This window comes from Eschrichtius robustus, chromosome 5 (genome assembly GCF_028021215.1).
Source record: "Eschrichtius robustus isolate mEscRob2 chromosome 5, mEscRob2.pri, whole genome shotgun sequence".
Taxonomy (NCBI): domain Eukaryota; kingdom Metazoa; phylum Chordata; class Mammalia; order Artiodactyla; family Eschrichtiidae; genus Eschrichtius; species Eschrichtius robustus.
In genome coordinates, this window is record NC_090828.1 from 30,546,133 (window position 1) to 30,574,082 (window position 27,950).

Sequence of the window (27,950 nt, forward strand, 5' to 3'; positions counted from 1 at the left end):
AGGCAGGCACATGTTTTATGTCCCTGCGGACATCTACCTGGTGCTCAAACTGACCTTCATTCTGCTATTCAGTTTTGTTCACTCTTCTCCCACCCCTGGAACCAAATGAAGCCTCTTTCAATGTGACCTCAAATTATCCTTCCTGTTTCCAAGCCTAGGTCCTTCTCGGTGTCTTGTTTGCTCTTGACCTTGTTCTCATATCTGCCTTCCGCTCTCTGGACCCTTGGCTGAAGGAATACCATCTTATTTTAGTAAACTTTTTGTGTACCTCTCACTCTGAGGTGGGTGTAGTGGGAAAAAAAAGTCCAAACACCACTCAACCAGGAGCCAGACTCTGCTGTTAATTAGCTCCTAGGTGTGGGCAAATATCTCTACCTCTCCCAGGCCCCAATTTCCTCCTCCATTAAATGAGAGGATTGTATGAGCTGATTTGTAAGGTCCACTCTGGCCCCCAGATTCTAAGGCTTTCTTCACAAGAGTTTCTCATTTAGAACTGCCCCGGAAGTGTCCACTTCCTAGCATGGCATTTTAGTTACCCTTGTCCCTTGTAGCCTAAGTGCTTTTGTGGACAAGTGATGTGGATTTTCATATACTTCAAACAGTGCCCAGAACACATGGTGACTGCCCCACTCAGAGGGAGAATATATCTTGTTGATGTTTTAGTTCAATAACAGTTCAAATGATTAATAACGAAGAGTAATAAATAACAACACCTTAGTTCTGACATATCGTCTTTGGCCCAAAGATATCAAAGTGCAATTTAAGAAGATCCATTTTTAATGAAATATTAAGCAGTTTCTATTTCTCCTGACCCAGTGGATTTCCAAGGTCTCTATTTTTTCTCCCTGCACTGCCCTATTTATAGCTGGTAAATGCTATCATACATTATACATCTTTATGACTTTTTCAATGCTTCTGTGGTTTCAGAATCACCCTTCATACGTTTTCTGATCAAATTCTCTGAGATGGATCCTTGGCTTCCAGTCTTGGCATTGCAAGGTAAGGGGTTGTGCGCTTGGGAGATGATACCAGGGAATTGGTTTTACTCCCTATTCCCTTCCGACTCACTGAATCACTACAGGCCAATCAATAAACCTCAGATACCTTGATTTCTCCTTCAGGAAAATAAAGTCGATAACACGCTTGCAGGTAGACACTCAACTCTACCAGCCCTCCCTGCTGGCTCCAGCGCCTGCACGATACCCAGGACAGATATTGGACTGGAAACCACGTCACAAGCAATAAATAGGTCTTTGTTCAACTGGGGAAGTTCAAGTTCTGAAAGCCACAGACTCTCAAGTCTCGTCTCAAGGCCAGGAATTTTCAGGCCATAACTTTGCAGTGAGGAGTCCATATTGCTGAGAAAACTCAGTGGCTTGTCAGCATATGGCATACCCAGATAGACGTATATCAAACGTGGTGATCACATTTTAACATCTGCTTTAAAAGCTGGATGTCACAGATGGTATATATTTTTGTTAACTTTAAAAGAGAAATGTTAATATGGTTGCTTTCTTGCCCAAAGGAAAACCAGAGGTGTGTTCAAAGTGACCCTAACCTTCTTCAGAGGTGGGGATAGCACTGATTATGTTGTAATTACTAATACATACATATATATATATATATATATATATATATATATGAAGCTATGTTGAACATAAAGATTTCTTCAAGTGCACTTTTATAAACCAAGTTTAAAAAACAATTCAGGACACGAAGTGGTTTGGATAATCCATTTGGTGCCTTGCTGAATTCTGAACATAATCCAACACTTTCCAATTGATTCCTGAGACCTTTGGTTTATTTTCAGTAAGACAGAATCAGAAACCAGCAGCACCTCATGGGTTTTCTGATTTGCACCTCAGGGGGGAGGGGGGGGGCCTCTGCCAGTCAAATTGGCTGCTTTCCAATATCCCAATTTGGTTATTATCTACAACTTCACCGCCCCCCCTAATCTTCTCCCCCCAGGAAAAGAAAATCAACATGTTTTGACCACTCCTGTGAGCTCGTAAGGCAGGGACTATAATACTATGTAAAAAACAAATTAAAGAAAATAATATATAAACTCTAATAAGAAACATCTAGCCAGAAAGAATCACTGAGGTCATCTTTTCTCTGTCTTTCACCCCATTCCTAGTCACACCACCTCTCCCTGCTGACCCCTCCCAAAGTCCTCTTTGAAGAGTATGCAGTGACTCAGGCACTGCTGAGAACAGTGAGCGTTTCACGGCCTACCTTGGAGGCCTCTATGCGGGGGGGGGGGGATCCTCTGCCAGCCCTACATCCCTCTCCCATACACCGTTCATCTCTGCCATCAACATCCGGGTGCCCAGGCCAGTGTAGATGCTCTGTGTCCGTCAAAGTCTTTGAGCTCCTTGGTGGAAGGACACGGTGCAGGCTCACAGCGTTCCTGGCTGTCTAACCTCCCGCCACGAGGCAGACCCTCATTCTGTGCATAGCCTACCTCCTGATGGGGCTTCAGTATTGCATCTGCGCATGCCCGTCTCTTCATTCCCTATGCTGTGACCTGTAGTTTATTTCTATTTTGCTGTAAATATCTGAACGTGGCCAGCTCCAGGGATTGCACAGAAAGCAGGAAATCTTTCAAAGACAACACAGTGTTGGAGCCCTGAGGTAGAAACCGTGCAGGAGATCTTCTTCTTCTTCCTTTTTTTAAGAATAAATATTTCTCTCCACTAATACATGTTGCGTTGCATCCAAAGTTCTCCTTTTCAATCTCCTTGGCACAGACACTGAAGGAGGAGAACAAAGCAGGCAGAGAAGAGAGATGACAGGAGTCGAGGGCAGAGATGGGGGAAACCAGGAGCGCATTTAAAAAATCTGTCTCAGAAACAATGGTACCGACTCATCCTCACTGCAGAACCTACGGCCAGCCCTCCCACTCCCACCTCCTTCCCTTGCATTTTCTCTAAAACCAGCCGTCGGGGCTACACGTAGACATACATTGTTCATCAATGAATGCCATCCTGTTTAATTAATTTGTTGCACCAAACAGGCAAGGGTGTGGGTGAGGGTGAATGCTGCGCTCGGGAAATGATGCTAAGGTAATGGACCTTTTTTTTTCCTGTTTGTAAATCATGGTCCTGACATTTCTCTCTTAAAACTCTTCCTTAAAGACTATAAAATTTTTTTAAAGCTGCTTTTATTCTAGTGAATGTGGGAACTTAGCCAGATACAGAATCAGAAAGGATGTCTCTCTCATGTATAAATATATATATATATATATATGAGAGATGAGAGACAGAGAGAGAGAGAGAGAGAGAGAGAGACAGAGACAGAGACAGAGAGAATTTAAGGGAGGGAAGGGATGCAGGTAGGGCAAAGAAATTCCCTAACCACCAAATGCTCGTTTATGACCACGATGCCCTCCTGTCTCCTCCTCCTTTACTTCAGGGCTGTTTTTGTCATCAAGCAGTTTTGCTGATGTGAGGGAGGAGATAGAGGAGCGGGAGCTGGTCGTGGGGTGCAGGGCAGGGGAGACCGCTTTCTTTCTGGGGCTGGGGGCTGAGGTGGGTGGGATGTGCACACCCCCATCTGTGTGAGCCTGGCGGGGCCCGTTAGATTTACTGCGGGATTATGTTACCCCCATGAGACACTGAGCCCTGGAACACAGCATACTAACAGGATTAGGGTTTCAGGATTTGAGACAGGAAAGCACGAGGGAGGAGAGGAGAGGAGGGCAGCTCCGGGATTTGGGGCTGAAGGAGAGATGGTGTGGGAGAGAGTAGAGCATCAGAGCAACGAGGGGCCGGAAGTCCTCCTGGGAAGGTGGGGCAGAAACAGACATTCTACCTGGGTGGGAAGGGCCTCCACGCTGAAAACCTCCTACAAAGACACCGCCACATTATTTAAGGAGGCACCTTTAACTTCCAGGTGGGGAAAAGAGAGCAGAAAAGGTACAGGGAATGAGGCTGCTGAGTCTACCTGCCACCTGCACTCCTTTTCCGGGTGAAATCGCAGGAGAGCACAGAGCAGGGAACCGGTGATGGCAAAGAACCTGACAATCCACGTGGAGAGGTGTTCACCCCACTGCTCATCTAGGGGTGCTGAGGTTAGGGCAAAGCGCGTGTTTTCGCAGCCCAAGCAAAATCACGGCGCCGTTCCACATCCCCTGCTATCTGCTCTGTCCCACTGGCCCCTACGCACAGTGGGGCCTGGGAAGCACGAGGAATTTAGCATCAAGGCTGTGAGCACCAGGGAGGCTGGCCTCAGCTCCCGGAGACAATTCAGCACCCATGGGAGTTGGGTGAAGCCAGCCACGGGAGCCTGATGGAGAAAAGGTTCCAAGCTTGTGTATAATGAAAATTTCCCTGGAGCTTCCTAAGTGGAGAGGCTAAAGGTCTGAGCTCATCCCATGGCAAATGGATAAGGGACAAACTTAATTACCGAGAGCCCTGGATTATTCTTGGTTATAATTGAGGGGGACAGATAAACTGGGGGGACTTGAATTTGAAAAGGTCATCAGCCCTCTTCTAAACATATATAGCCCTAGACGATGCAATCATATCCATGACTTCTAAAGTCTGATGCCCATTGCTAGCTGATGGTTTGAGTCACTGTCTTAATCTTATATACGGTAAACAAAATTATTACAATAAAAAGGAAAAGGAAGGGGCTTCCCTGGTGGCGCAGTGGTTGAGAATCTGCCTGCTAATGCAGGGGACACGGGTTCGAGTCCTGGTCTGGGAAGAGCCCACATGCCGCGGAGCAACTGGGCTCGTGAGCCACAACTGCTGAGCCTGCGCGTCTGGAGTCTGTGCCCCTCAACAAGAGAGGCCCGCGCGCCGCGATGAAGAGTGGCCCCCGCTCGCCGCAACTAGAGGAAGCCCTCGCACAGAAACGAAGACCCAACACAGCCAAAAATAAATAAATAAATAAATAAAAATTAAAAAAAAAAAAAAGAAACAAAGCAATGAGCAAGCATCCTTGAGTATATGTATTTATAAAAAAAAAAAAAAAGAAAAAAGGAAAAGGAAGAGCCAGTCATCCACCAGGAGGCTTAAAAAAAAGGTATTTTTTGAAAACCTAAAAATTTTCATTGGAGGAATAATTACACTCCTAACTGAAGAATGAGGGGTACCGTTAATCTGAGGCAGCTCAAGTACAGGCCCCATCAGATGCAGGGAGAAGTCTGGACGACTCATCGGGTTCCTTCCAGACCTATGATTTTAAAGGAGGCAGTAAATATCCCATGGGATATCCCTTGTTACTTTTTAAATTGATAACTTCCTTCTGTTCAAGAAGAGCTCTGCGGGTCTAATACATTAGTTATATCTGCAGAGAGCCTTCCATCCACGGATCCCAGAGTGCTTTGCCAACAGTAGCTACAGCACCATTCCATTAGGGCAGGCGGAAACACTGAGGCACGGAGCTGTGAAGAGAAATTTCCAAGGTCACGTAGTGCCTCATCCAAGAAGATCTGCAAAAAGACGCCGCATGGTTCTAACCGTTAGCTGACTGATTTGGGGGGTGTGGTTTTATGACGCCACTCTCTCTCCTCTTAAGTCTCTGATAATTTCACAGAGGGTTTTAAATTCTCAAATGGCTCTCACAACGATTCATTTTAATTTGGAAAATAAATGTAGTACAGAGGATTTTTGAAGCGGGGGCTTATTTGTTCTGAAGGGATGTGGCCAGATCAAACGCAAAGCAACTTCATTCAACGCTGCATCTCAGGATTCTATGATGGGGCCCAAAATCCAAAATGCTGAGCCCCGCGCTTGGAGCCATGACCTTCAAGCACGAGTTGACTTCAGATCTCCGTGAATATGCACCCCTCTCGACCCGTGGACGGAACATCGAGGAAGCCAATTTCCCTCTGGATGCAAGATGGTGAGCCAGACCTGGATCAGATGATGGAAACACTGGCCTGAAGTCAAAGCCTGGTGACCGGTGCCTTCCAAGGGACTCCACGGTTCCCCGTGTCCCTGGGGCAAATGACTTTGCCTTGAGAGCTTCAATTCCACAGTCTGAAACACTGTTAAACTCTGAAGCAAATGGGCCGGTGCCTGAGGGTTCTCCAAGCCCCTTGGAAGTCATCATTACATTAAGAGGATGAGCTTAGTGCATTTCTGTTACTCATTACAGGGTAATTCTGAAAACTCTTGGACCCAAACCTTACCTGATCCCCGCCCTCACCCTCCCATCCTCAATCTGGCCATCAGGACACACGTAGCATCCGACAGACTCTTTCTTTTAGCCGGGATTTCTTCCAAATACGTCAGAACAGCCTAGCAACACCGTGACTAAGAGCAAGGTAACCAGAGCAGTGTCAGCAAGAAAGATGCCCATGTTTACCAAATAAAGGAGAAGTGAAATCAAGGGCTTTTGCCTAGACATATAAGGGCACGGCCTCTATCCTCCTGCCCGGACCCCAGCCTCAGCCTCACTGCCTCCAGTGCAGACTCACGGAAGCAGCATCTCAGAGGTGAGCAGGATCTTGGCCAAGGCCTCGTGCCTTCCAGCTCCTCCCATCTTTCTCCACGCCCCTCCCCTTGGTTCGTGTGTTCATAATTGTGCCTATAATTATAGACACACTCACGAACCTTCTACTATTGTACTTACAACACTCTGTCTATATTTGGGGTGTTATTAATACAGCTGGTGAAACCAAAGCAGTAGTTTTATGCTTGTGGTTTCTGAAGAAATCTATGTGAAGCAGTTTGTATAATCTAAGGGAGCATGTAGACTGGATGTGGGCTCTGACAGGCAGAAGAGCTCTCTGCCTTGTGGTTACTCCATAAATACGCGTCAGGAGGGTCCCCCCAAAGGAAAATCATAGGTTCCGTTTTTTATGGCACGTGGAGCTGGACGAGGATTTGGGGATGTGCTGTACACGTGGGCTGCGTAACTGGGCTGTGTTTTGCCAGGAGGACGTTTGCAACGCTCCCGGCCACAGTGTAATGCCTTTCTCATCGGCAGCCTCACCGTTACCTGGTGGATGGAAAGAGACTAAGAAGAGGCCGCTCACAGGCTGTGGGAGACTGCAGAAGAGCTCCTCGGTCGTCCTTGCTTCCCGGCCACGAGGAAGTCTTCCCCCCATAGGCTCAGGCCTTGCCTCAGCCCAGTCTGGGTCCAGACTGTAAATACTGTTTTGCAAGGGACTATCACAGCCATCCTCCACTACCCTGAGTGCTCATGAATCTTGTTTTTCTCTGACTTCCCCAATTCCCTGGTCTTTGGTATACCGCACTGGTGTTGACAGTGACCAGGGGATGGGAATCAAGTTCCCACATTTCTGCCCCAAATATCACCGTCCCCTCCTCACACCCTGTGCCCTGGTTCGCGTCCGCAAACCCTCCCCCTGCCCCACGGAGTAGAGCAGCCTGTTGCCTCCACCTCTGCGGTGCTTTGCTCGCAGGTCCTGCTGGCTGAATTCTGCTTTCAAGCCCACCACTTAGCACCGTGAGCACAGCGCCCACCATCCCGCAGCTACAAAGAGAAGCTCAGCGGTAGAGCCCCGGGGGCATAGACGAAGCCTCTCCCCGCACTGCCCCCAAGTCCCCTCCTCACGCCGCCTCCCATTCATGGCATCGAATCAAACTGCAGCAGACTTGACAAATCTATTTGGCACGGTTCACTCAACTGTTTCAACCCGAACAGCCAGAGCGCCGCGCTGATGCACCATGAACGGTGCGGAATCTGCACATGAAATACAGTCGGCCGGCCGGGCGTAGATCTGCTAATGAAGGAGCAGCAGAGATCACGCCCGGAGGCGAGAATCTGGCAGGTCTCCTAGCTTGCCTGCCACACCCGAGGGGGGACGAGGGAGCATGGGGAGGGGGCGATGCTTAATTGTCAGGCTTTCCATTCTCCTGCCTCCTTCTAGGGACCAAGAGAATGAATTTCTAATGGGGACAGAAAGGGCTTTTCCTCTGCCCCAGCGTCCTTTATGTGGGCAGGACTGATTCGCTAAAAAGCCAAACAACAACAACAACAAAACAAAAAGGAAATTACCCCTTGGCTCCTAGGGAAAGAAATTTAGCCACAGGTGAGAAGAGGAGGCAAAGGAGAGAGAGAGAGAGAGAGAAAAAAAAAGAGAGGAGGATGTATCTGATATGAAGAAGTTGAGAAGAATGGTTCTAAAGGAACCCAGAAAGCTAAATTCCATCCTCAGGAATATCTTCCCTGCAGAACGAATACCAGGGACAAAGCCAGGGAGGACAGCATTCTATCAAAATGTGCAGTGCTAAGGTATTTCCAAAAGCAGATTTCCTACAAATGGTGTTTTAAATAGCATCCCGGTCCATCTGCACGCTTTTAAAATTGGCTTATGCTACAGTATCCCTCTGGCCAGTGCTGCTTAGTCATTGAGTCTAGACAGGGAGAAGGTTGGGGGAATCTCTTCCCCCTCCCCTGTACCCACCCCGACCCAGCTGCTGGCCCTCGCCTGCCTGGCTGACCTTCTGGGTTCTACCAGTTTCTTACTGAAAAGGGAGGCTGGAGAGAAAGGGTATGAAAAAGAGCAGGCTGGGATGAGGACTCAGTCCAGGGTGCTCCCAGCAACCCATGCCAGACTCTGGCTTGCCATGTCCAAGTGACATTTGGTAACTCTTCCTGAAACAAAGGCAGGCAATGAGAAACCAGACCTGGCTCAACTCGTCAAGATGGGGAAGTCTTTCAATTGCTAAGTCTCTCACTTTATCTGTGAAATGGGGTGTGTGTGTGTGTGTGTGTGTGTGTGTGTGTGTGAGAGAGAGAGAGAGAGAGACACCTGGTAATATCTAGAAGCCATGATTTCAGATGAATGGTGCCATGTTACTATGGCGATCTTAATTTTTAAAAATCCACTCCTTTAAAAACTCACATTTCCCGAGTGAAACAGTGCCAACGTTATAGTTTAGGATTTTCTGGGTCCGAGGTTTCCAGTTGCACCAGCAACAGCAAGCTGCCTTGGGGCAGTGACAGGAGCCAAGGGGGCCCTGTTTGGAAAAGACCTTTGGCTTCTCCAGGTTGGACCACCTGTGTTGCCTTTTGATAATTCACACCTGACCGACCAGGGGGCTGCTGGGACTGTGGCAGGAAGAGGAGAGACCCTTTCCCTCAGTTCCCGATTCCACTGGGAAGGATGAGCGCTCTCCTCTGGGACCCGAGAGCCAACCCACAACGAACGGAGTTCTCGCCCTGCCCACGTGAGACCACCAGCCTTTTCCAATAAGCCCCCCATATGCTGAGTCTACTTCACACCCAGTATGTACCTCGCGGGCGCCAGCTGCGGGCCTGTTCACCGCCAGAGCGCCACGTGTCTTAGGAAAGTGGAGTGCCAGACATTCATCCACATGTACAACAAAAGCCCCACATCACCCACGCGGACACACCTCCGGGGGCCCCAGACACTGAAGGCACCAGCCGAGCGAACTCAGCGCCTCGCTGCCACACGAATGCCAGTTCAGATCCCATCCCCGACACACCGAATTTCTCCTCATTATTTATTGTCCTCTTTCTTCTTCGGGACATTGTGATTCCCTCTCAGAATCTGTGCCCTTTCACTCCCAGACCTCGGTAACTCCCGAACGGCAGTTTCATGGCGTTTTGTGATTCTTAACCCAGCGCGTGCAAGGGACTCAGGCCATAAGTGCTCAATGAATCCTGTACGGGGAGACTCAGACAGGGAACACACTTTCTCCTTCATTTGCAGTCAGAGAGCACCCTGCAAGCTCTCTTCCTCTCTCTGCTGTGCAAGATGTGACAGCAGCAAGGCTGTCGGAGAGACAACGGTGTTTTCCAATCACTTTAGCGTAAGAAAGAATATTCGCAGGGCCAGCGTCTCCGGTGCCTCCATCAATTATTGGAGCCTCAGGGAACAAGGCCTCCTTGTCCGCGTGGGGTGGCTCTGCAGCCCTTCTTGTGCCAGCCCTCCTGCCCCACCCCGGCGTGCCCCTGCGGTGGGGAAATGGGTTTACCTTGTGGTTCTTGCCGTGCCGGTACACCATCCAGTCTTCACCATTAGTGCTCACTTCCAGCTTGTAGGATTTGACATAGTAGCCATTCTGGGTTTCCCTGGAAATCGCTCCCTGCGTGGCGATGGCCGTGAGCACGGTTAGAAAACGTAGGTCCACCTGAGGAAGACAGGCGGAGAAGGAAGGGGGCCTTGACTCTCTTGACACAGGGCTGCATCTGGCTTTTTCTTCAAAGGACACAATTGTAATCCTTAGCTCACAACCCGTGTCTGTGATTCGCTCACAGGTATTGGTGATCTGTATCCATCTGTGTCCCCTGGACAGTTGAACTCAACATACTCGAACTACATTGGACACCTTTGAAATTGGAACTTGATTTTTTTTTCTTCTTTTCTCTTTTTTTTTTTTGCAAATCTGAACAGACAGGATTATGTTTATCTTAAAGGAATCACTGAACATCTAGAACTATGACCCCTTCTTACTAAACCACGACCTGCCTTGGATAGTGAAAGTGGATGCTGGTTTAAGGGAACAATGGCTAAATCCAATCCAATCCACTCCGCTCTGATCCAGTCCAATTCAAGCCAATTCACTTTCGATGCCCTAGTTGCCAAAGTCTCAGCTCGGAGCTGTTTCCCCTCCCCTCAGTTCCTCACTCCATTGTGTATTTAATGGCTCAGGTCACCAAGGGGTCAGAGGGCATGCAGAGTCTGCCCAAGCAATTAAGCTTATGCACCAAGTCCTGACATTTTGCCCGATGAGGAGGAGGGCCAACATTTTGAGGCACTTCCCCTCCCACAACACCAAGCACATTTGGAAATTGCTGGATGTTATTCCTTTGCTGACCACAGTGTTTCTTAGTGGCAATCTCTGCGTGATCAAAATTTAGCCAGCAGACACCGGTAAAATTTGATTCAGTAAGCATTTATTGACTACTTAGTATGTGCTCTGCATCATTAAGCATTCAAAAGGAGTACACAATGCTGTATATGTGTACGATAAACAGGTGGAGAGCAATAAGAGAAAGTATATGATTAGGACCCAAAATGAGGACTACAATCAACAGAATGCTGGCTAGAAAGGAGAACTTTCTGGAAGCTCTGCAAGATGAGAAGCATTATTGGAGAAGCAGAGGAGAGATAGTGATAGATGGCCTCAGGGTTGGGCGTTAGAACCTCTGTGGACCCCCTGGAAGTTTCTAAGTGGTCTTTCTCCCTTTCCTGTTGTCTGCTCTGCGACGTCCTTCTCAGAGTAGAGGTCGCCGTGTCGCATCAGAGCTAGGACAGGCTTGTCAGTGGGTCACGAGGCTGTTTGCCGTGTGTCATGAAAGCAGTCATTGCTCTAGCATGGAACTAGCAGCTTGCTCTTCCCTGGGGATGAGAGCTGGACCAGTGTGTAGTGCAAGGGAGGATTACTCAACAGGAGCTGCAAGTCTTGAAAGAAGGAAAGCAAACAATAGTCTGAAAAGATGCTGCAGGGCATCCGAGCAACTGGAGTTTCACTCCTGGTAGTGACATTTTCCCATGTGTTCTCCTGATAGCTGTAGGCAAAACCTTCCTGGGAGAGCTCCCTCCGGACAGCAAAGATCATGAGAAGCTGCCGTGCTTCTCATGCCTGCCCTTAGGAAAAATGCCCCCTAAGTCTCTGATGCCTCCCTATGCTAAGAATGAGGACACTCTGTAACTGTTTATGGAAGTTCCTTGGATAACTATAGTGAAAGGGCAAACAGCTTCCCAGCCAAGCAACTTCTCCAAGGCCTGGTAATCTTCACAAGGGCAGAGGCAGTGTCCATCTTACTTGTTATTTTATCCCAGCACTTAGCACAGTGCCTGGTATAGTCTCTTTGTGCCTGGAATATGGATTTCTCTGGATGGATGGATGGATGGATGGATGAAAGAAGTTCTCAAGTATGTTGTGTTTATTTTCTTTGTGTTCTTTGTCCACTCTAGCGAAGGAGCCAGCCCCCTTGCCCACCAATGCACACACACTCTGCACACCCTCTGGTATATGAGTCAGTACCTGGAGATACTCCTTGCTGGAATCCAAGTTGGGTGTCCAGCCGTTGTCATCGCCATGGAGCCGGCTTTGGTGAGGTGTCCACCTCCCATCAGAGTAGGTAGATGAGGCACTAATCTGTTCATTAGCAATCCGGCCAGACTCCATTCCCAGAGGGACATTGCACTGAAAGTCTGGGGGATGGAAATGGTCAAGGGCAGAGTTAGGTCTCTTCACTTTAAACCCCTGGGACCCCCAGAACGCTGCTCCCTTCTAGGGATGAGTCCTTGCAGGCACTCCCTCATCTTAAAGACCTAATTATACACTCACATTTTAAAAACAACTATGCCAAAGTCACGGAGATTGACAGCCCCTCTGGGTCTGAAAGGAACTAAATTTGACCTGAAAGAAATCAGGCTGTGGATAAATAAGAATCATCATACAAATTAAAAATACAATCTAAAGCACAAGAACTGTTAGTGCTACAGGCTACGGATGCTCACAGTTTCCAGACGCACTATTATTGAAATACAGGTAAACGTGTGATAGACTTGGGTGGGCTGATACATCGTGGGAAGCCTGCTTTATTAATAAACACCCAGGAGGCACTTTTGCTTCTTTCTTTCTTTCACTCAACTGTCTCATGAGTTCTGGCACAGAAGACAGACGTTACAAAGCAATAAATACCTGTCTTTGGGAGACCCCTCTGTAAGCAGAAGTGTGTCACTCTGTATTACCCTGCACCACCTGTCTGGGCAAATGGACCCAGAAGTCACTTCCCCTGGCCTTGCGCTGTCAGTTTAATTGCTGTCCTTCCTATGGATCCCACGGACACTGGTCAATATTTGTGTGTGCATGTGTCAGATAAGGACCAGCAATCTTTTTCAGGTATCAAACCTACTCTGTAGCTCTGTGACCGCACTGGCCATTTGCAGAACTTGGTGCAACTCACAATACTGTTTTCTTGTCACTCAATCTTCATGAGCTCTTTGAAGAAAAAAACAAAAGCAAAACCCAGAACAAAACCCATCAGTCGGCCAGGCTGCCGTGTGTGCAGGTATGCATGTGGTAAGCTGTCTACAGCCTTAGCAGGATTTGCCCAGCTCCAATCATCCTGAAAGTGTTCCTTTAGTCCTTCAAGTTATCATTTGGGTTTCTTGGTGAAAATGGCAGCACATCTTAAGCACATGTCCAAGAGGAGCTGATTTAAAGATGTAGCTCAGGGCAAGAGACTGATGGTCTGGGTTCAAAGACAGCAGGTTCCATGACTGCTGGGGTCAGGGTTATACTTTCTCTGTTTGCACATAGTAGAAGCTCAAAAAACTGTGTTTATTAGAAGAACGAACTGAAAGTCCAAGCAGTGTACCAGCCTAGTGAGAGAAACTCTAGCCAGGGCCAGAGATGTTTAACGTCAAAACATATGTATATAGAGAGAGGTTTAAAATTGCTCAGTTTTTTGACAATGGTCACTGAGGCTTGGAGAGGGAAGAAAATGGCCCCAGACTCAAAAAATGTTAGCACAGGAGGGGACTCGATATAAATATCCTAACTAACCTCCCTTTCATTCTGAGCCTTGAGATGGTCCTGCGACATTCCACTGGAATAACTAATTCTTGGTATACATACTTTTTCTTTAAAGAAATGAGTAGCCAGATTGACATTTATCCTATTTTCATTAATCTCTGCCTAGCAAGAGGACACAGCTCCCATGCCACTGCAAATTCTGGAGAATTCCCATCTCCCTCTCTTGCAGGTCAGCCTCTCTTCCCCACACACCCTCACAGCCCTGATGGGAGGACAGGACAGAGGTTCCCAACCGGCCAACTCACTCTCTAGCGGCTCTTGGTGAACCAGGTAGTAACGTGCAGAGAAGCCATCCTTGGCCACTGCCATGTCCGTGTGAAAGGTCAGAGAGAGGATCCCAGTGGCCGAACGGAGTTCAGAAGGTGTTTTGGTCCCACAGTACTTGCCAATCAGGGGTCCGACTGGACATGCAGGACAAAGAGAGGTCACAGAAATGGAAATGCCAAACCCCATTGGCCGTACATTCTCCCTTCCCACAATTGCAAGTCATTCAGTGGGGCATCACTTTGGATGCCTTGGCATAAAAGAGCAACCAGAGATTTGTTTTAAGAACAATGGCTAATATTTTTCCTGCACATTAAAAAGTATTTTCACTGACCTGGGCTCATTCTGTTTTCACAGCCCTGGGAGATGGACTGGAAAGGTATCATTATAATGTCTGTTCTACAGAAGAAGAAATTGAGGTTTGGAGAGGGCACGTGACTTTTCTTTGTTCATACAGCTAGGAAATAGCAGAGCTGGGACTCCAACCCAAGTTTCCTGACTAAATCTTATGCTTTTCTCAGGAAATGAAATTGCTTAGCCATCAAGTCTTCCTTACAGTGCAAAATACTTAGAACGACTACAACAGTGAAAGATTGGTTCCCTTGCTGATCCTAAATATACCCAAGACTTATGCTGGTCTCCACCTGAGAAGTACAGGTTCCTCTTGGCCTTGGGGGATGCACCTTTTATGCATCTATGACTATATAAATGATAATAAAATTACAGTAATTATAGTGATGATAATAGCAGCTTATTTATACAGATAAGACACAGAGAGGTTAAGGAACTTGCCCAAGGTTGCGGAGCTGTTAATATGAGAGCCAGGATTCAAACTTAGTCAATCTGGCTCTAGAGTCCTATTTGGGCATAGTGGGTGGTCACTGAGTCACTCTCTATGGCAAGCCTGATGACTTGGAGCAGAAAAGAACATTACCTATAGGTTTTCTCATCCTCATCCAAGTATCTACTCAGTCTCCTCCTATCCCTCTCCAAAGAAATATCTCCAAGAGAGAAAACTGCCTTTCTACAATGTCTCTGAAGTCATCCTTGGTGAAGGATAAGAAGAGAAAGTCATCATGGGTCATAGAGAAACCCTGAGGAACTTTAAAGTCTCTGTTCTCTCTCTTTTTTTTATTGCTCCTAAAGCAATTAGCAGGCAAAGGGGAAGCTACTGAGAAGTGCCTGGTGATGGCGCCATCACTCACCATGGGGGATGCCATCCCAGATGTCCAGCCAATCGTATTTGCAGTCTCCCTCTCCCACCTGCAAAGGGTCGTGCTCCAGGTCAAAGGTCAGGAACTGCAGGATGATCTCCATCTTGGGTTTGGCCAGGATGGTGAAGGTGCAGTCCAAGTTGTGTGGGTACTTCTCGGGAAACCCGGGGGACTCGATGGTTCCGTTGGGGCTTGTGAAGTTCTTTGAACAATCTTCGGAGCCTGTATGTAAATGAGAACCATAGCATTAAGAGAGTGGAAGAGGATGCCTTTCTCTGTTGCCTCTGTCACATGGGTGATTTAAATGTTTGGGCCCAAATTTCCCTACTCACGAAGTTTTTGTTTCCACTGGAGTGGCCCTTGAAGCAACATACTTTTCACATCCACATTTCAAGCCCTTAAGCCAGACCATCTTTAGGAGAGAAATTAGGGAGTAGAGCAGGCTTGCTCTACGTATTAGAGTAAGAACAGCAACTGAGGATTTGGGAGGGGGGTGGTGTAGAGAGAAGTGTGTGTGAGATACAGGGAGGGAGAGAGAGAGATGGATTCTCTTGAAAAGAGGAACAGAGTCTTCTTTCTCAATTACTCAGCTGCTTGCTCCAGAAATGTAAGTTATTTCAATCCTCAAGGAAGGCTTGCTGATTGCCAGCAGGGAAAACAATGTGACCCCTTATTTATTGCTGACCTCAACACTGGCCCCTATTGTACCAGAGCCAACTTGGTGCCCCCATCTCCCTCCAAGATCCAAGGTGCCTCAGGGGAGGGGCAAAGGGGAGTTCGGGTCTCATTCATGTCATGACTATATTAAAACTAGCGGCTCTGTAGTGGCCAGACAATTAACAATTGAGGTTTGTAGCTGGTGGATCACAGCAGGGTTTGGGGATGTTAAAGGCCGCTCCAGCAGCAAGTTTGGAAAAAATGTGGCAGTGCATTGACATTTGGAAGGCTTCTGGTTCTTTTGTGGTGGGGATGGCCTTTTTTCTCTCCTAAGCTCTTGTGTCTGCTTTCTTGGGGCTCACGGAGGCGTCTTATTAAATGCTGCACACATTCGCATCCTGGTGCAGGCTTGGACCGCAGCGGGAGGGAGCTCGTAAAAGGATTACAGCCGCTGTCTCCCCTAATGCCTCAAGGTGGAGTCACATTAAAAGGGCCCTCATGTGCTGTAACCCAGCCACCATTTGCCAGGGTCGCCTGGGACGGTCCCAGGACACTGCAGCCCAGACCATGGGCCCAGGGAGCTGCACGGAGCCAGAAGTTTTGCAAGTTAACGCGATGAATGTAAATGCTGCACAATTAGCATTGATTTCACTACGTTCTGATTTTAAAATTGAAAAAGGGAGCAGGATTTATGAGGGGAATAATAGGCACTCTAAGCATGAAGAAAAAACACAGAAATACTAGATAAACTAGGTGTTTACTGGCAGGAAGTGTCCTCTGGGGATCCCACTGAAATATAACCGTGTGATGTCAATACGCTGATCTTAGCCCGCAGCGATGTCTTTATCCGTGTCTCCTGCAGCAGCCCCCCTCTGCGAGTCTCTTTATTGATGATGGCTTTCTGGAAAGCGGCAAATGTCTGACTTGGAAAAGGTGCCATGCAAATAAGTGGGGGAGGGGATGGAAACTTTTTTTTAGCATCAGACAGGAAGTTCCAATATCCCTGCTCACCCTTCCATCACCTCCGCCCTTCCAGCCAGCACTGAGCCTTGGCAGGGTGGGAACCCGGGACACCTGGGGCGAGAGCTAATCTTTTCAGGATTCTTCTTCAGAGGCTCTCTAATGCTGCATCCCAGAGGCTCTGCGTTCCATCATTCTGAGGCCAGGTGGCCCAGTGGGCAGCCAGGCCTGGAGGCAGGACATGAGATGACCTCTCCCCCAGTTTGTTTACCACGGAGCCCCCAGTTTTGTTTACCATCAGGACCCCAGCTTCTGAAAGCCTCCTCAACGGTCCAGGATGAGGCAGTTTAGCAAAGCCAAGCCAGCTGGCAGGTCTTCAGGTGGCTGAGAGGGATTTTGAAAAGGTTAGCGTTTATGGCTGCCCGGCCACTTTGCCAGAGTAAATTAACTCTATTCACAAGTTGCTCCTAGAAAAGGCATCCTGACACTCCCTCCTAGTGTTTGCCCTATTGTCATTCCTTTCCAAGGCAAGGGGAATCACCACCACCCCCCCAGCCCCCGGAGTGGGGAATTTATAGTGGAATCTTTCTTTAGTCCCTGTCATCCATGGGGGACAGGCGCTTCCACAAAGCACACTTAGAAAGCCCACGAGAGGCCTGGAGAATGTGAGATTCTAAAGTACCCACAGTTTCCAGGGTTCTGTGGTCCTGTAATGGACTGGAGAGATTTTTTTCAATCTGACGTCCTTAAGGCAAAAAGAAAAAAAAAGTGTGTATCTATCTCTGACATGTGGCTATACACGGGTGTATCCTGTGGCTTATTTTGAATGAAGTAGAAAAACAGTTTTATCCTTTTCATGCAGAAAAATCAAGCCTGTCCATTACAATCGTGCATCCATCTATAATTGCACCATCTTGCTGTTTGAACTATGGTCAATGTCAGAAAGCAGGCAGCTGAATATCAAATGTGGAGAAGAGATCTCAGGAAAGGGTGACCATCCCTGGGACAAGGGTTGAGTCTTGCAGTTATCTGTCTTGCAGTTATCTACCTAATCCAAGATGCTTTTCTGCAATGTGTTAAAAAGGATTAAAGGTTAAAAAATAGCTCAGTCAATAAATACTCAAGTTCATGCAATGCTAAAATTGTCCATAGAACCTGGGGGATTTGGGCTGCAGTGAATGATTTCATACCAAAGTACTCTGGTATGAAAAATGCCCACTCCGTGGTTTTTCACTGTAAATTGTACAATAACTCTGCAAGCAGAAGTAGAATCTGCACACATAAGGCTATTGAAAACATGGTGGATTTATCCAACGATGAGTTGAGGCTGACCACAAAGGTAAATCCAGTTCTTCAATTTAGGAAGTGGGAGTAGGGGGCACCCCAGGTTTTCTCTGTCTGTGAATAACCCGAGATTTCAGTTTCCAAAATGTCACTGGGCACCACGAAAGAAAACTTGATCTTGAACTTTGGTCAGAAGACAGGAAAGAAACACACAAAACCCCCCACACTTTCCAGTGATTCAGTTTCCAATGTTACTTTTTAAATTATTTTAAAATTCCTTTCTCTGTTCTGCTTATGGTTTGGTGATTTGGGATCACTTAAGTCAGCGAGTTGTTTGGTTTACCCTTTTATATGTGGACCGTCTGGTCATACACAGACTCTTTCACAAACCACTTCATTCAGGGCAGACGTGAACCTCCCTCTCCAGCCACTTGCCCCCATCTGTACTGAATTGTGAGTTTATTTCTGTCAGTATAACTCTGCAGCAGAGCCCTGTCTGGGCGATGTGCTGTCGAAGGCTTCCAGAGTCCTTTGTACAGTTGTGTATCTGTTTACAGTTCCCCCTTCTCTCTCTTTATGAATTTGACTAGCAAACACAACTGTGTTTGTTTGGATTTCTTCAGCATGTTCATGCGTTTCTTTCATGTTCTGTGGATGACATAACTTTGTGTATTTTCTCTCAGGGCTCCAACAGTGGAGATCTGGGTGTGGGACGTGGCACCTGGAAGAATGCTCATCTTCCTGAACTTCTCAGTTTTGAACTCGGCACACCCCGCCCCCTGCACGTATATGTGCTCATAAAGAGGGTTGACTTTCAGGCTGAGAGTTGCTCTTTCCAATGGGCATGATGGCACGTGTGAACAGCGCCGAGGCCACTGGGCTCTCATCTCTTTCTTACATTCCCCAGAAGAATGGCTGTTGTTGTCCGGTCTGTTATCTCCCGCTGCTGCAGTAATCTTTTTCTTCCTTCTGTAGGCAATCCCAGGCCTTAAAGTAGACTGCCCCACTTCTCCATGCCCAAGCCACCTTCCTTGGCTGGCTCCTTTGTTTCTAGGCTTGCTGCCTCATTCAAAATCCTACATTAGCCTGTCCTCAAAAGAGCAGTGCTGAGTTATGATACCCTCTGTGTGTTTTGTCTTTTAATATCGACTCTTCAAATTTGCATGATGGATAGAGCTAACATTCAGGTGTTTGTGTCGATTTCTGGAGGATGTGGCACCATCCTTTGTGAAATACTAAGTTGGGAAACGTGAAACAGAGATGAGCTGGAATGGTCCTCCCCACCCTTGTTCTGACCTCCGGTGGCTAGCTCCCTGGATGGCCTTGCTTGGAGCTGTTTTCCTTTCGTGGTCAGCACAGCGGCGCTGACTGGCAGCTTTAGCACTGGGGAAACAGGCTTCCCAGATAACCTGCCGGCAAGCCACTCAGTAGCTCCCTCATTTTCACATCCATAGCATGTTAAGCATACCTTCACAGTTATTCACTCTGCCTCATATTATGACAATAGTTTACCTTGCAATTTACATATCACTTTACACATATTCATCCAATAACATATACTGTGCATCTGATCTGTGCTGTGGCTTTACACACTGTCTCCCCAACCAGAAGAGGGCAAACACCCCGTTTCCTTCCTTCCTCTCTTCTCTCTCCCCATTGCTCCCCAGCAGAGGATGGCATAATGAGGGGTCCATCAGTGCCAGTGGCACTGACTAATCTGAATCTCACACAGGACCCAGGGGAATGTGGATGAGGCGATTTGGGAGCCCCACACCAGCCCGAGCCACTGGACACACAGACTGTCAGTCCCTGTGACCTCATGTAGTCAGGAGCATGACGACCCTTGGCAGACGGTCCTTCTTGGGACTCGTGCCCTGGGACACTCCCGGCTCCCACTCTGGCTCCACGCAGCTCCCTCGGCCCCAACCTTTCAGTGGATTCTACGATCTTGTTCTCAGGCAGACAAATCTGGCAAATATTTAGACAGAGTGGATATAAAAAGTGCTTTCAGCAGCTACCACTTCCTTTCAAGAATTGTTTGGCGAAAAAGAAAATATATATGAATAGTTCCCCTCACACTGAACTCAACAGGCGCCGGACTTGGGCCCCTCGATGACAAGGCTGACAGCCTCCCCTTTCAGCAGACTCTGTCCATGAGTTGTAAAACTTGGGCTGCTGGAGAGGGAAACACAGTCGTAGACGGGGCGGGAGCCCCTGAGGTGGGGGGATGGGCAGGGGTGAGGGGAGAACTGGAGGATAAACTTCACGTAGCCTCAAGGTAATGAGCTCACACATGGGAGGGAAGGGCACGTTGCTTGGAGTGCTTCCGTGGAGATGCTGAACCGGCGACTTGTGAATCAAAGTTGTCTCTACCCGGTTATGGATATTAAGCATTGGCCCATATTCTCAGGATCTAAAGTAATCTAAGGGGGACCTAATGGAAAGCAAGTGGTCAACTTAAAAGAAGGAAACGTGCTCCTCCTCTCTTTCTGCTGTCTTTTTCAGGGTGTCGGCTTCATCGGCATTTAGGAAGTGTGGGTTCAATGGGTAGACGTGATGCAGTGGAACAGCAAGGGGAAGTCCTAGGAGCCATATTTGGGTGTAAAAGCTACTGTGTGACTCTGTTGGTGGTAGTGGTGGTGGTGGATCATAGTAAGATTTTTAGAGACTCCTAACACTGAAAAGACGATGTTCTTCCGTCCCATGTAATTCCAAAGAAAGGTTGTGTTAAATCATGAAGTAATTAGGAGGACGTTTAACCAAGTTTTGTTTTTACCATGAAGATTATTGTGATTTTTAAAAAAAAACACACAAAAATCAAATTCTTTCCAAAAGTGTTTTTCTATGTAACAGGTTCTCCTATTCTTTCGTTGCCACAAACAATGTTTATCTGCCCAACATGCTGCACCCAAGCGCTAACCTGGCAGCTCGCCCTCTTAAATTGGCTGGTAACTTAAACTGGCTTTTCACCTCAGGCTGTATCCAGGTTCACCTGGAACCTCTCTTCCCTCCATCAACTTGCTCAGGCTGGATAAAATTAGAACCCTTACCACCTGTGTCAACCCACTGGGCTCCATCTATGAGCACATAACTATTACGTAGTTCCCGCACACAGCGCCCCGTGGCCAGACACAGAGGGCGGAGTCCCATCTTCTCTCCACCCATGACCGCACTGACCTGTCTTGAAGATCTCATAGCGGAGGGAGAAGCCTGCCCCCTGCCGGGCATAGTCGGAGGTGAACTTGATGTAGAGGACCGAGCCCGAGGAGATAATGGTGGGTGGGGCGATGTTCCCACAGTGCTTTCCCAGGAGGTCTGCGGATTCGCTGTCCCCATCCCGAATCTCAATGAAGTCATACCTAGGTACGGATGGCACAAAGGGGTACATATGAGAAAAGCTCACTTTTAGGAGATGAAAAGGACTATTTTCTCCCTCCAGCTCAGGTGCCGCCATCCACTTCTAGACATTCAGGTGTTTTGTATTCATCAAAGGGCACTCACGTTTGCTTGTAGAGACTGGCAAACATAGATATAGGAAGTTGCATTGCTTTCTGAAAGCCACACAGAATGAGCACCTCAGCGGATGGCTAGACTTTAAGGCCTTATCTCTTGCTCACATGAGAGCAATAGCATCATTCTATCAAATGTCTCAAATATTTTTTTCTTCGTGCGGTAGCACCATTTTTATTTCCATTATGATCTCTCTGAATCGTAGTCTTTTCTTCTTAGCTCTGTGTCTCTGCATGTTACTTAACCCCTTTGAGCGTCAATTTCTTCATCTGTAAGATGAGGATAAAAATATCCACTTCAGGGGATTGGGATGGAGATGGAATGGAACAATGTAAGGAAGGTGCTAGGCACCGAGTCAGGCACATGGGGGCTGTTTCAGAGAGATTTGTTTATTTTCCTGCCTCTTCCCCAAGTTCAGTTCTCTCCTGGGTCATCTGCTCTTCTCTTTAACGTTTAGTGACAAAGACTCCCCAACCGTGGGCCACCTGCCTCCCTGAGATGACTCTGCGAAGTTCACATCAGCAGTGTCTATCTAGTCAACAACACGTTTTTAAAAGGAGTCAGCACCATATTAGATAAGGCAATAAAAATCTTTCCCCAGGGGCTTCCCTGGTGGCACAGTGGTTATGAATCCGCCCGCCAATGCAAAGGACACAGGTTCGAGCCCTGGTCCGGGAAGATCCCACATGCCACAGAGCAACTAAGCCCGTGCGCCACAACTACTGAGCCTGCGCTCTAGGGCCTGCGAGCCACAACTACCGAGCGCATGTGCCACAACTACTGAAGCCCGCGCACCTAGAGCCCGTGCTCCGCAACAAGAGAAGCCACCGCAATGAGAAGCCTGCTCACCGCAACGAAGAGTAGCCCCCGCTCGTGGCAAGTAGAGAAAGCCCGTGCGCAGCAACGAAGACCCAAATGCAGCCAGAAATAAATAAATAAATATTTTTTAAAAACACCTTTCTCCAAAAGCAGGGGGTGAGTCCCTGGGGGCCCAGCATCTCTGAGCATATAACTATTAGTCTCAGCAAGAGGCAGAGCGGGCTGCCTTCCCCACCCTGAGGCCTGAGTTCATTTCAAACAGAATGAAACTCGCCCGGGTTGGGGAAGACACCTCAAAGACATCCTTGGCTAGGTTCACGGGACGGCACGCCTACTGCGCCATTTTCTGTGTACGGATGCACACTTTCAGCTTCGGCGTGTGGTCTGGCAACCCTCACCGTCCCGCGTCTGTGCTCTTGTCTGGGCTCCCAGGGAATACTCCTGTCACAACTGTTGACGTGGAACATTTCTTCCCCACCAGCTCCCTCAAATTGCTGGCCACTGTACCATTATTTACTGAAAACCATCCATCTCCCTCTCTCTCCCTGTTTATTTATTTTGCATCAACCTGTTAAAACAACATGTCCGAAATCTCTTCCTTTGGGGTAAAGAGAGGGACTGGGAAGGCTACCCTCCCTGGGATGTGCCACACACACAGGGTCTGTGGGAGCCGGTGGCCTGCAGGAGTGGCTTGTTTGAGATGGAGTGGCCTGAGGCCGCACCACCGCCCCTGGGAGCCATAGTTCGGATGGCTCAGCCACTTCCAAATAAATAGGCCTTCGAAGGGAGTATATGGAGTGGACCAGGGTTAGTTCATTCTTAAGCCCAGAGGGCTGGAATCCTACAGTCCAGAGAATCGCAGAAGCTGGTTAGAGGCCAGAGAAGAGGAGATGGCAGGGTTTTCCCCCAGGAGCTCTGGAGAGATGGACACAGATTGGGAAAGGCGGGGGTGGGGGAATCTGTTTAGGTCTTGTGATTTCAGTGTGGGAGATGGTGCTGACTTTGAAAATGTGCTTCCTCACTTCCAAAACAAGAGTGAAAAGACACTTAGTTTGTTCTCAAAGGAAATTCCCCCAAACCTTCTGGAAAACCCCTCCTTTTTATTTCCACACTGTTGGACAGTCACTCTCAGCTGAGTAATGGTGACGCCTTCTTTACCAGGGTGCACAACGGTGGAGAAGCACCTATATCCACGGAGCAGACATTACCCAACTCGCCTGGAGGAGCCAGTGTCCCCCCTAGCCCACCCCCATCCCTGAATTAGACAGAACAGGGTTTGGGTCCCAGCTCAGACTTATTAGCTGGGTCCCCTCAGGCAAGTTACTCAACCTTTCTGAGCCTCAGAAATGGGGAAAATAAGAGCAAAATAGGGATACTAGAATTTTTCTCCTAGGGTTTTTCTGAAATTTAAATGACCCACATCATGTATATAAAGTGTCCCAGCACATGCTTCATGAGTGTTCACGGGGATTTGTTGTATTTTCACACCCATTTCAGAGGAGAAGCAGCTGAGCCATAGTGCAGAAGCAACTTTCCCTAAGGGACAGAGCAAGTGAGTAGAGATGCAGTATAAGAGGGAATGTACAGCTGTTCAAACATTTTGGAGGGCATTTTGGCAAAAATGTGAAAAGAGTTAATATGTACACACCCTTTAATCCTAGCAATCCCACTGCTAGGATTTTTTTCCTAGGAAAATAATCAGATAATTGTGCGAAGATGTTTATGCATCTTTGTGTGTATATATTTTAAAAAGCATGTGAAAAGTGAAAAGATGCTTTGTTTATAAACAGCATTGTGTCTAAACGTCCAACAGCAGTGGAGGGTAAATGAATTTTGGATATTTATAAAATGGAATACTCCACTGCTATAGTAAAAGTGCTATAGGTCTAGTTGTTTTATTTTTGCTTTTAAGGAAAAATGTCCACGATATATTGTTACGTTGAAAAAAAGTAGATTTTTTTAAAAGTATGCTTTAAAATATATATAAGTATATATATTTCCTTGCATATACATACAGAAAAAGTCTGAAAGAATATAGACTAAAATAGGGACTTCCCTGGTGGAGCAGTGGTTTGGAATCCGCCTGTCAATGCAGGGGGCACGGGTTTGAGCCCTGGTCCAGGAAGATCCCACATGCCATGGAGCAACTAAGCCCGTGAGCCACAACTACTGAGCCCGCGTGTCTAGAGCCCGTGCTCCACAACAAGAGAAGCCACCGCAATGAGAAGCCCGCGCACCGCAAGGAAGAGTAGCCCCCGCTCGCCGCAACTAGAGAAAGCCTGCGTGCAGCAACGAAGACCCAACACAGCCAAAAAGAAAGAAAGAAATTAAAAAAAAAAAGAAAAGAATATAGACTAAAATATTAACAGTGGTGAGATATATGGATGGTGGGATAATTTGTAATTTTTACTTTCTTCTATTATCTGAATTGTTTACAGCAAGCCTGCATTTCTTTAAAATATATAAAATAACGATACTTGCATAAAGAATTTTTTCCAAAGTAGAAGAGCTGAGAAAAATAATCCAGCTCTCAAAATTTTGCAGATTAAAAAATACCATCGTCATCATGACAATCATCATCCATCTCACAGAATCACCGTAAGGGCTAAATAAGACATAGCTTGTTGGAGCACCTAGAATAATACCAGGGACATGGCCCACACTCAGTGAATACTTAAAAAAAAATTTTTTTAAAGACTACCAGATAGCTCCAGTGTTTGTGTCGCCAATTTCTATAGGAAGGACCAAAAAAAGGCCCTGACATCCCACTGGCTTGTTCATCAGAAGGGGAGGGTTTTATCTGGTTGCCTAAATACCCGTGGAGTAATTTAGGGGATTAACAGAATCAGTGACGAAGCAAGGCTACCCAGCACACGTCATAGTTATAAACTTGCCTCAATTTACTCAACGGATATACCACCCAAATCCTTTTGGGTAACGCGGCCAGCTGCAAATACATCCTTACATATCTACGTACACATATATAGTGAAGAGAGGCATTTTTGAAAAAGGTTCATGTAAATCAATCATATCATCCAGTTTCTCTCTGAGCTTGTTATTTATAAATTTTTATTTATTTATTTATTTATTTATTTATTTATTTATTTATTTATTTATTTATTTATTTATTTATGGCTGTGTTGGGTCTTCGTTTCTGTGCGAGGGCTTTCTCTAGTTGCGGCAAGCGGGGGCCACTCTTCATCGCGGTGCGCGGGCCTCTCACTATCGCGGCCTCTCTTGTTGCGGAGCACAGGCTCCAGACGCGCAGGCTCAGTAATTGCGGCTCACGGGCCTAGTTGCTCCGCAGCATGTGGGATCTTCCCAGACCAGGGCCCGAACCCGCGTCCCCTGCATTGGCAGGCAGACTTTCAACCACTGTGCCACCAGGGAAGCTCTGAGCTTGTTATTTAAAGGACCCCTCTGGTGAGTCCTTTTGTGAAGTAAATAATCAGTCCTTACTTGAACTTCTTAGAAAAACTGGATTTTCCTATCCAGTTTGCTTGAGGGGAAAGCGACCCAGAGTCACAGTTTGGCAGCTAACACCACCCCCCCTTCCCTTCAGTGTCGGGGTTCTGCCCTGTGGACAAGCCCCAGCTAACCACCAGGCCTTCTGGCTGGGGTTTTTGTATAAAGGGCATACTCCAAATGACATGCTGACTCCACGCAGAATGTCTCATTTACCTCCTGTGTGACTGACTCATTTGGGGAAATTTTTTCTTATCAGGGATTTGCTACAGCTGGAGTAAATCTCCTTAGAAATGTCAGTGTTGTCAGGTTCATTTGTGAAGACCTAGCGGAGACTTAGGAACTTTGTGGCCTTGGAATAGATCTCACTTTGCATCTAGCATCTAATCACCAGCATTTGTTTGGTAAAGGAATCTGGGCTGCAAACTCAGAGCTCACCCCAACGAGAGTCAAGTAGGATAACCTGAAAAGCCGTTCCTCTTATTCATTCTCTGGAAGGAAAGAGAAACCCGCTCACAGACATATTAACTATTGTGTTTGCATTTCATTATTCCTAATCTCCCTCAGATGAAAAAATTCCTTTCAAAGCTTTAACACTACCTTTTCTTATTTTATTTATTTACTTTCCTAAGCTGAAGTAGCCATCTCTACTCCAGTTCTTTTTTTCTCTCTAAAATGGTTCCCCGAGTGCCTTTTTACTTTTCTCTTCACAGATTCCAACATCTGTATGTTGAGCATTTGTCTAGAGAATGCTTTCTGTACTTTCTTTCTTGACTTCAAAGTCTTAATTTCTCTCCCCAAACCCACATTTTGGGCGTGGGAATCTTGATGGTGGAATTAATTATAAGAGTCCACAGAAGAGGGCTTCCCTGGTGGCGCAGTGGTTGAGAATCTGCCTGCTAATGCAGGGAACACGGGTTCGAGCCCTGGTCTGGGAAGATCCCACATGCCGCGGAGCAACTGGGCCCGTGAGCCACAACTACTGAGCCTGCGCGTCTGGAGCCTGTGCTCCGCAACAAGAGAGGCCGTGATAGTGAGAGGCCCGCGCACCGCGATGAAGAGTGGCCCCCGCTTGCCGCAACTAGAGAAAGCCCTGGCACAGAAACGAAGACCCAACATAGCAATCAATCAATCAATCAATCAATCTTTAAAAAAAAAAAAAAAAAAAGAGTCCACAGGAGAGATATGAGAAAGCGGCAATCTCATCTCTTCTTCTCATCACTAGGCAGGCATGAAAAGAAGCTTTCTACCTTCCATAACTCTATCCACACTTGACGCTGCCCAGCAGGTCACCAAAGGCTGGGTCAGCCAACCGAGCCTGTGCTGGAAGATTTACCACGTGGAGGGCCCTTCTCCCAGGGCTGGATAATGTCTAGCCCCATCCAGAGTCTACCTTTATGGATGTCACATAGAACTACTTGTGAGGGGATTTCTCTATCGTAGGCAGAGTACTTAGCTGCTCCAAGGAAGAATGCTGTGCCCATTCTATGGGATTTGTCTACACATCTAAGCACCTCTGCACCCAAGTCCTGAAGCCATAAACTTTGCCAACCAGGCAATGCCTCCTCTCACGCTACTTGCATCATGAATGTTTAAGCCATTGCGTTTTGGACATGGCAAGTTCTTTCCAGCCCCTGGGCCTTTGCACTTGCTCTTCCCTCTGCCTGCAATACTCTTTGTTAGCTTTTGCTCTGTCTGGTACTTTCTCATTCTTCTGAGTGCAAATGTCACCTCCTCTGAGAAGGCTGCCCTGGTCACCCCATTTCAGCTGGCATGCCCTTATTTTCTACCTCACCACCCTCTCATTGCCTTTCTGGCTGTTGCCATAATCTGTAAGGTTTTGTCAATATACTTTCTTTGTTTAGAATCTGTGTCCTCCACTAGACACTAAGCACCATGAGGGTAAGAACCTCACCTTTTCACGGATGAATTTATAATACTTGCACGGTGCCCAGCACATAGGAGGGCTCACTAACTTTTTGTTGAGTGAATAAATGATTGAGAGACCTGAGGTTGACGTTACATGTTAAGAAGAATGAACTCTGCTTTCTGAGGGGTTCGGTCCGTTTTACACTCTGCATTTGTGCACCAACACACTCACTGAGCTATTCTGGCTGTATCTGGAAACCAAAATGTTGCCTTGTGACTTGAAAACATGAAATATAACATTTTGAGTGGAAGAAATATCTCAAATCATGCTGACAGCATTTTCTCTATTAGTGGCAAACAAATCAACTATAATTAAAATGCTGTCAAAGTGATTTGAGATTTTTCTCAC

At 47.2% G+C, this 27,950-nt stretch overlaps 1 protein-coding gene across 4 annotated transcripts in view; it reads right to left on the reverse strand.

The window, feature by feature from the left end:
* Positions 1 to 27,950, reverse strand: part of NRP2 (neuropilin 2) — a 115,039-nt gene that overhangs the window by 58,811 nt on the left and 28,278 nt on the right. For all 4 annotated transcript variants that reach the window (XM_068544610.1, XM_068544609.1, XM_068544612.1 and 1 more), the window contains exons 3-7: positions 21,056 to 21,237; positions 14,969 to 15,199; positions 13,745 to 13,900; positions 11,940 to 12,109; positions 9,924 to 10,079 (exon numbers count right to left, since the gene is read on the reverse strand). In XM_068544610.1, the coding sequence (XP_068400711.1) occupies positions 9,924 to 10,079; positions 11,940 to 12,109; positions 13,745 to 13,900; positions 14,969 to 15,199; positions 21,056 to 21,237 (895 nt within the window). The remainder of the gene's footprint in view (positions 1 to 9,923; positions 10,080 to 11,939; positions 12,110 to 13,744; positions 13,901 to 14,968; positions 15,200 to 21,055; positions 21,238 to 27,950) is intronic.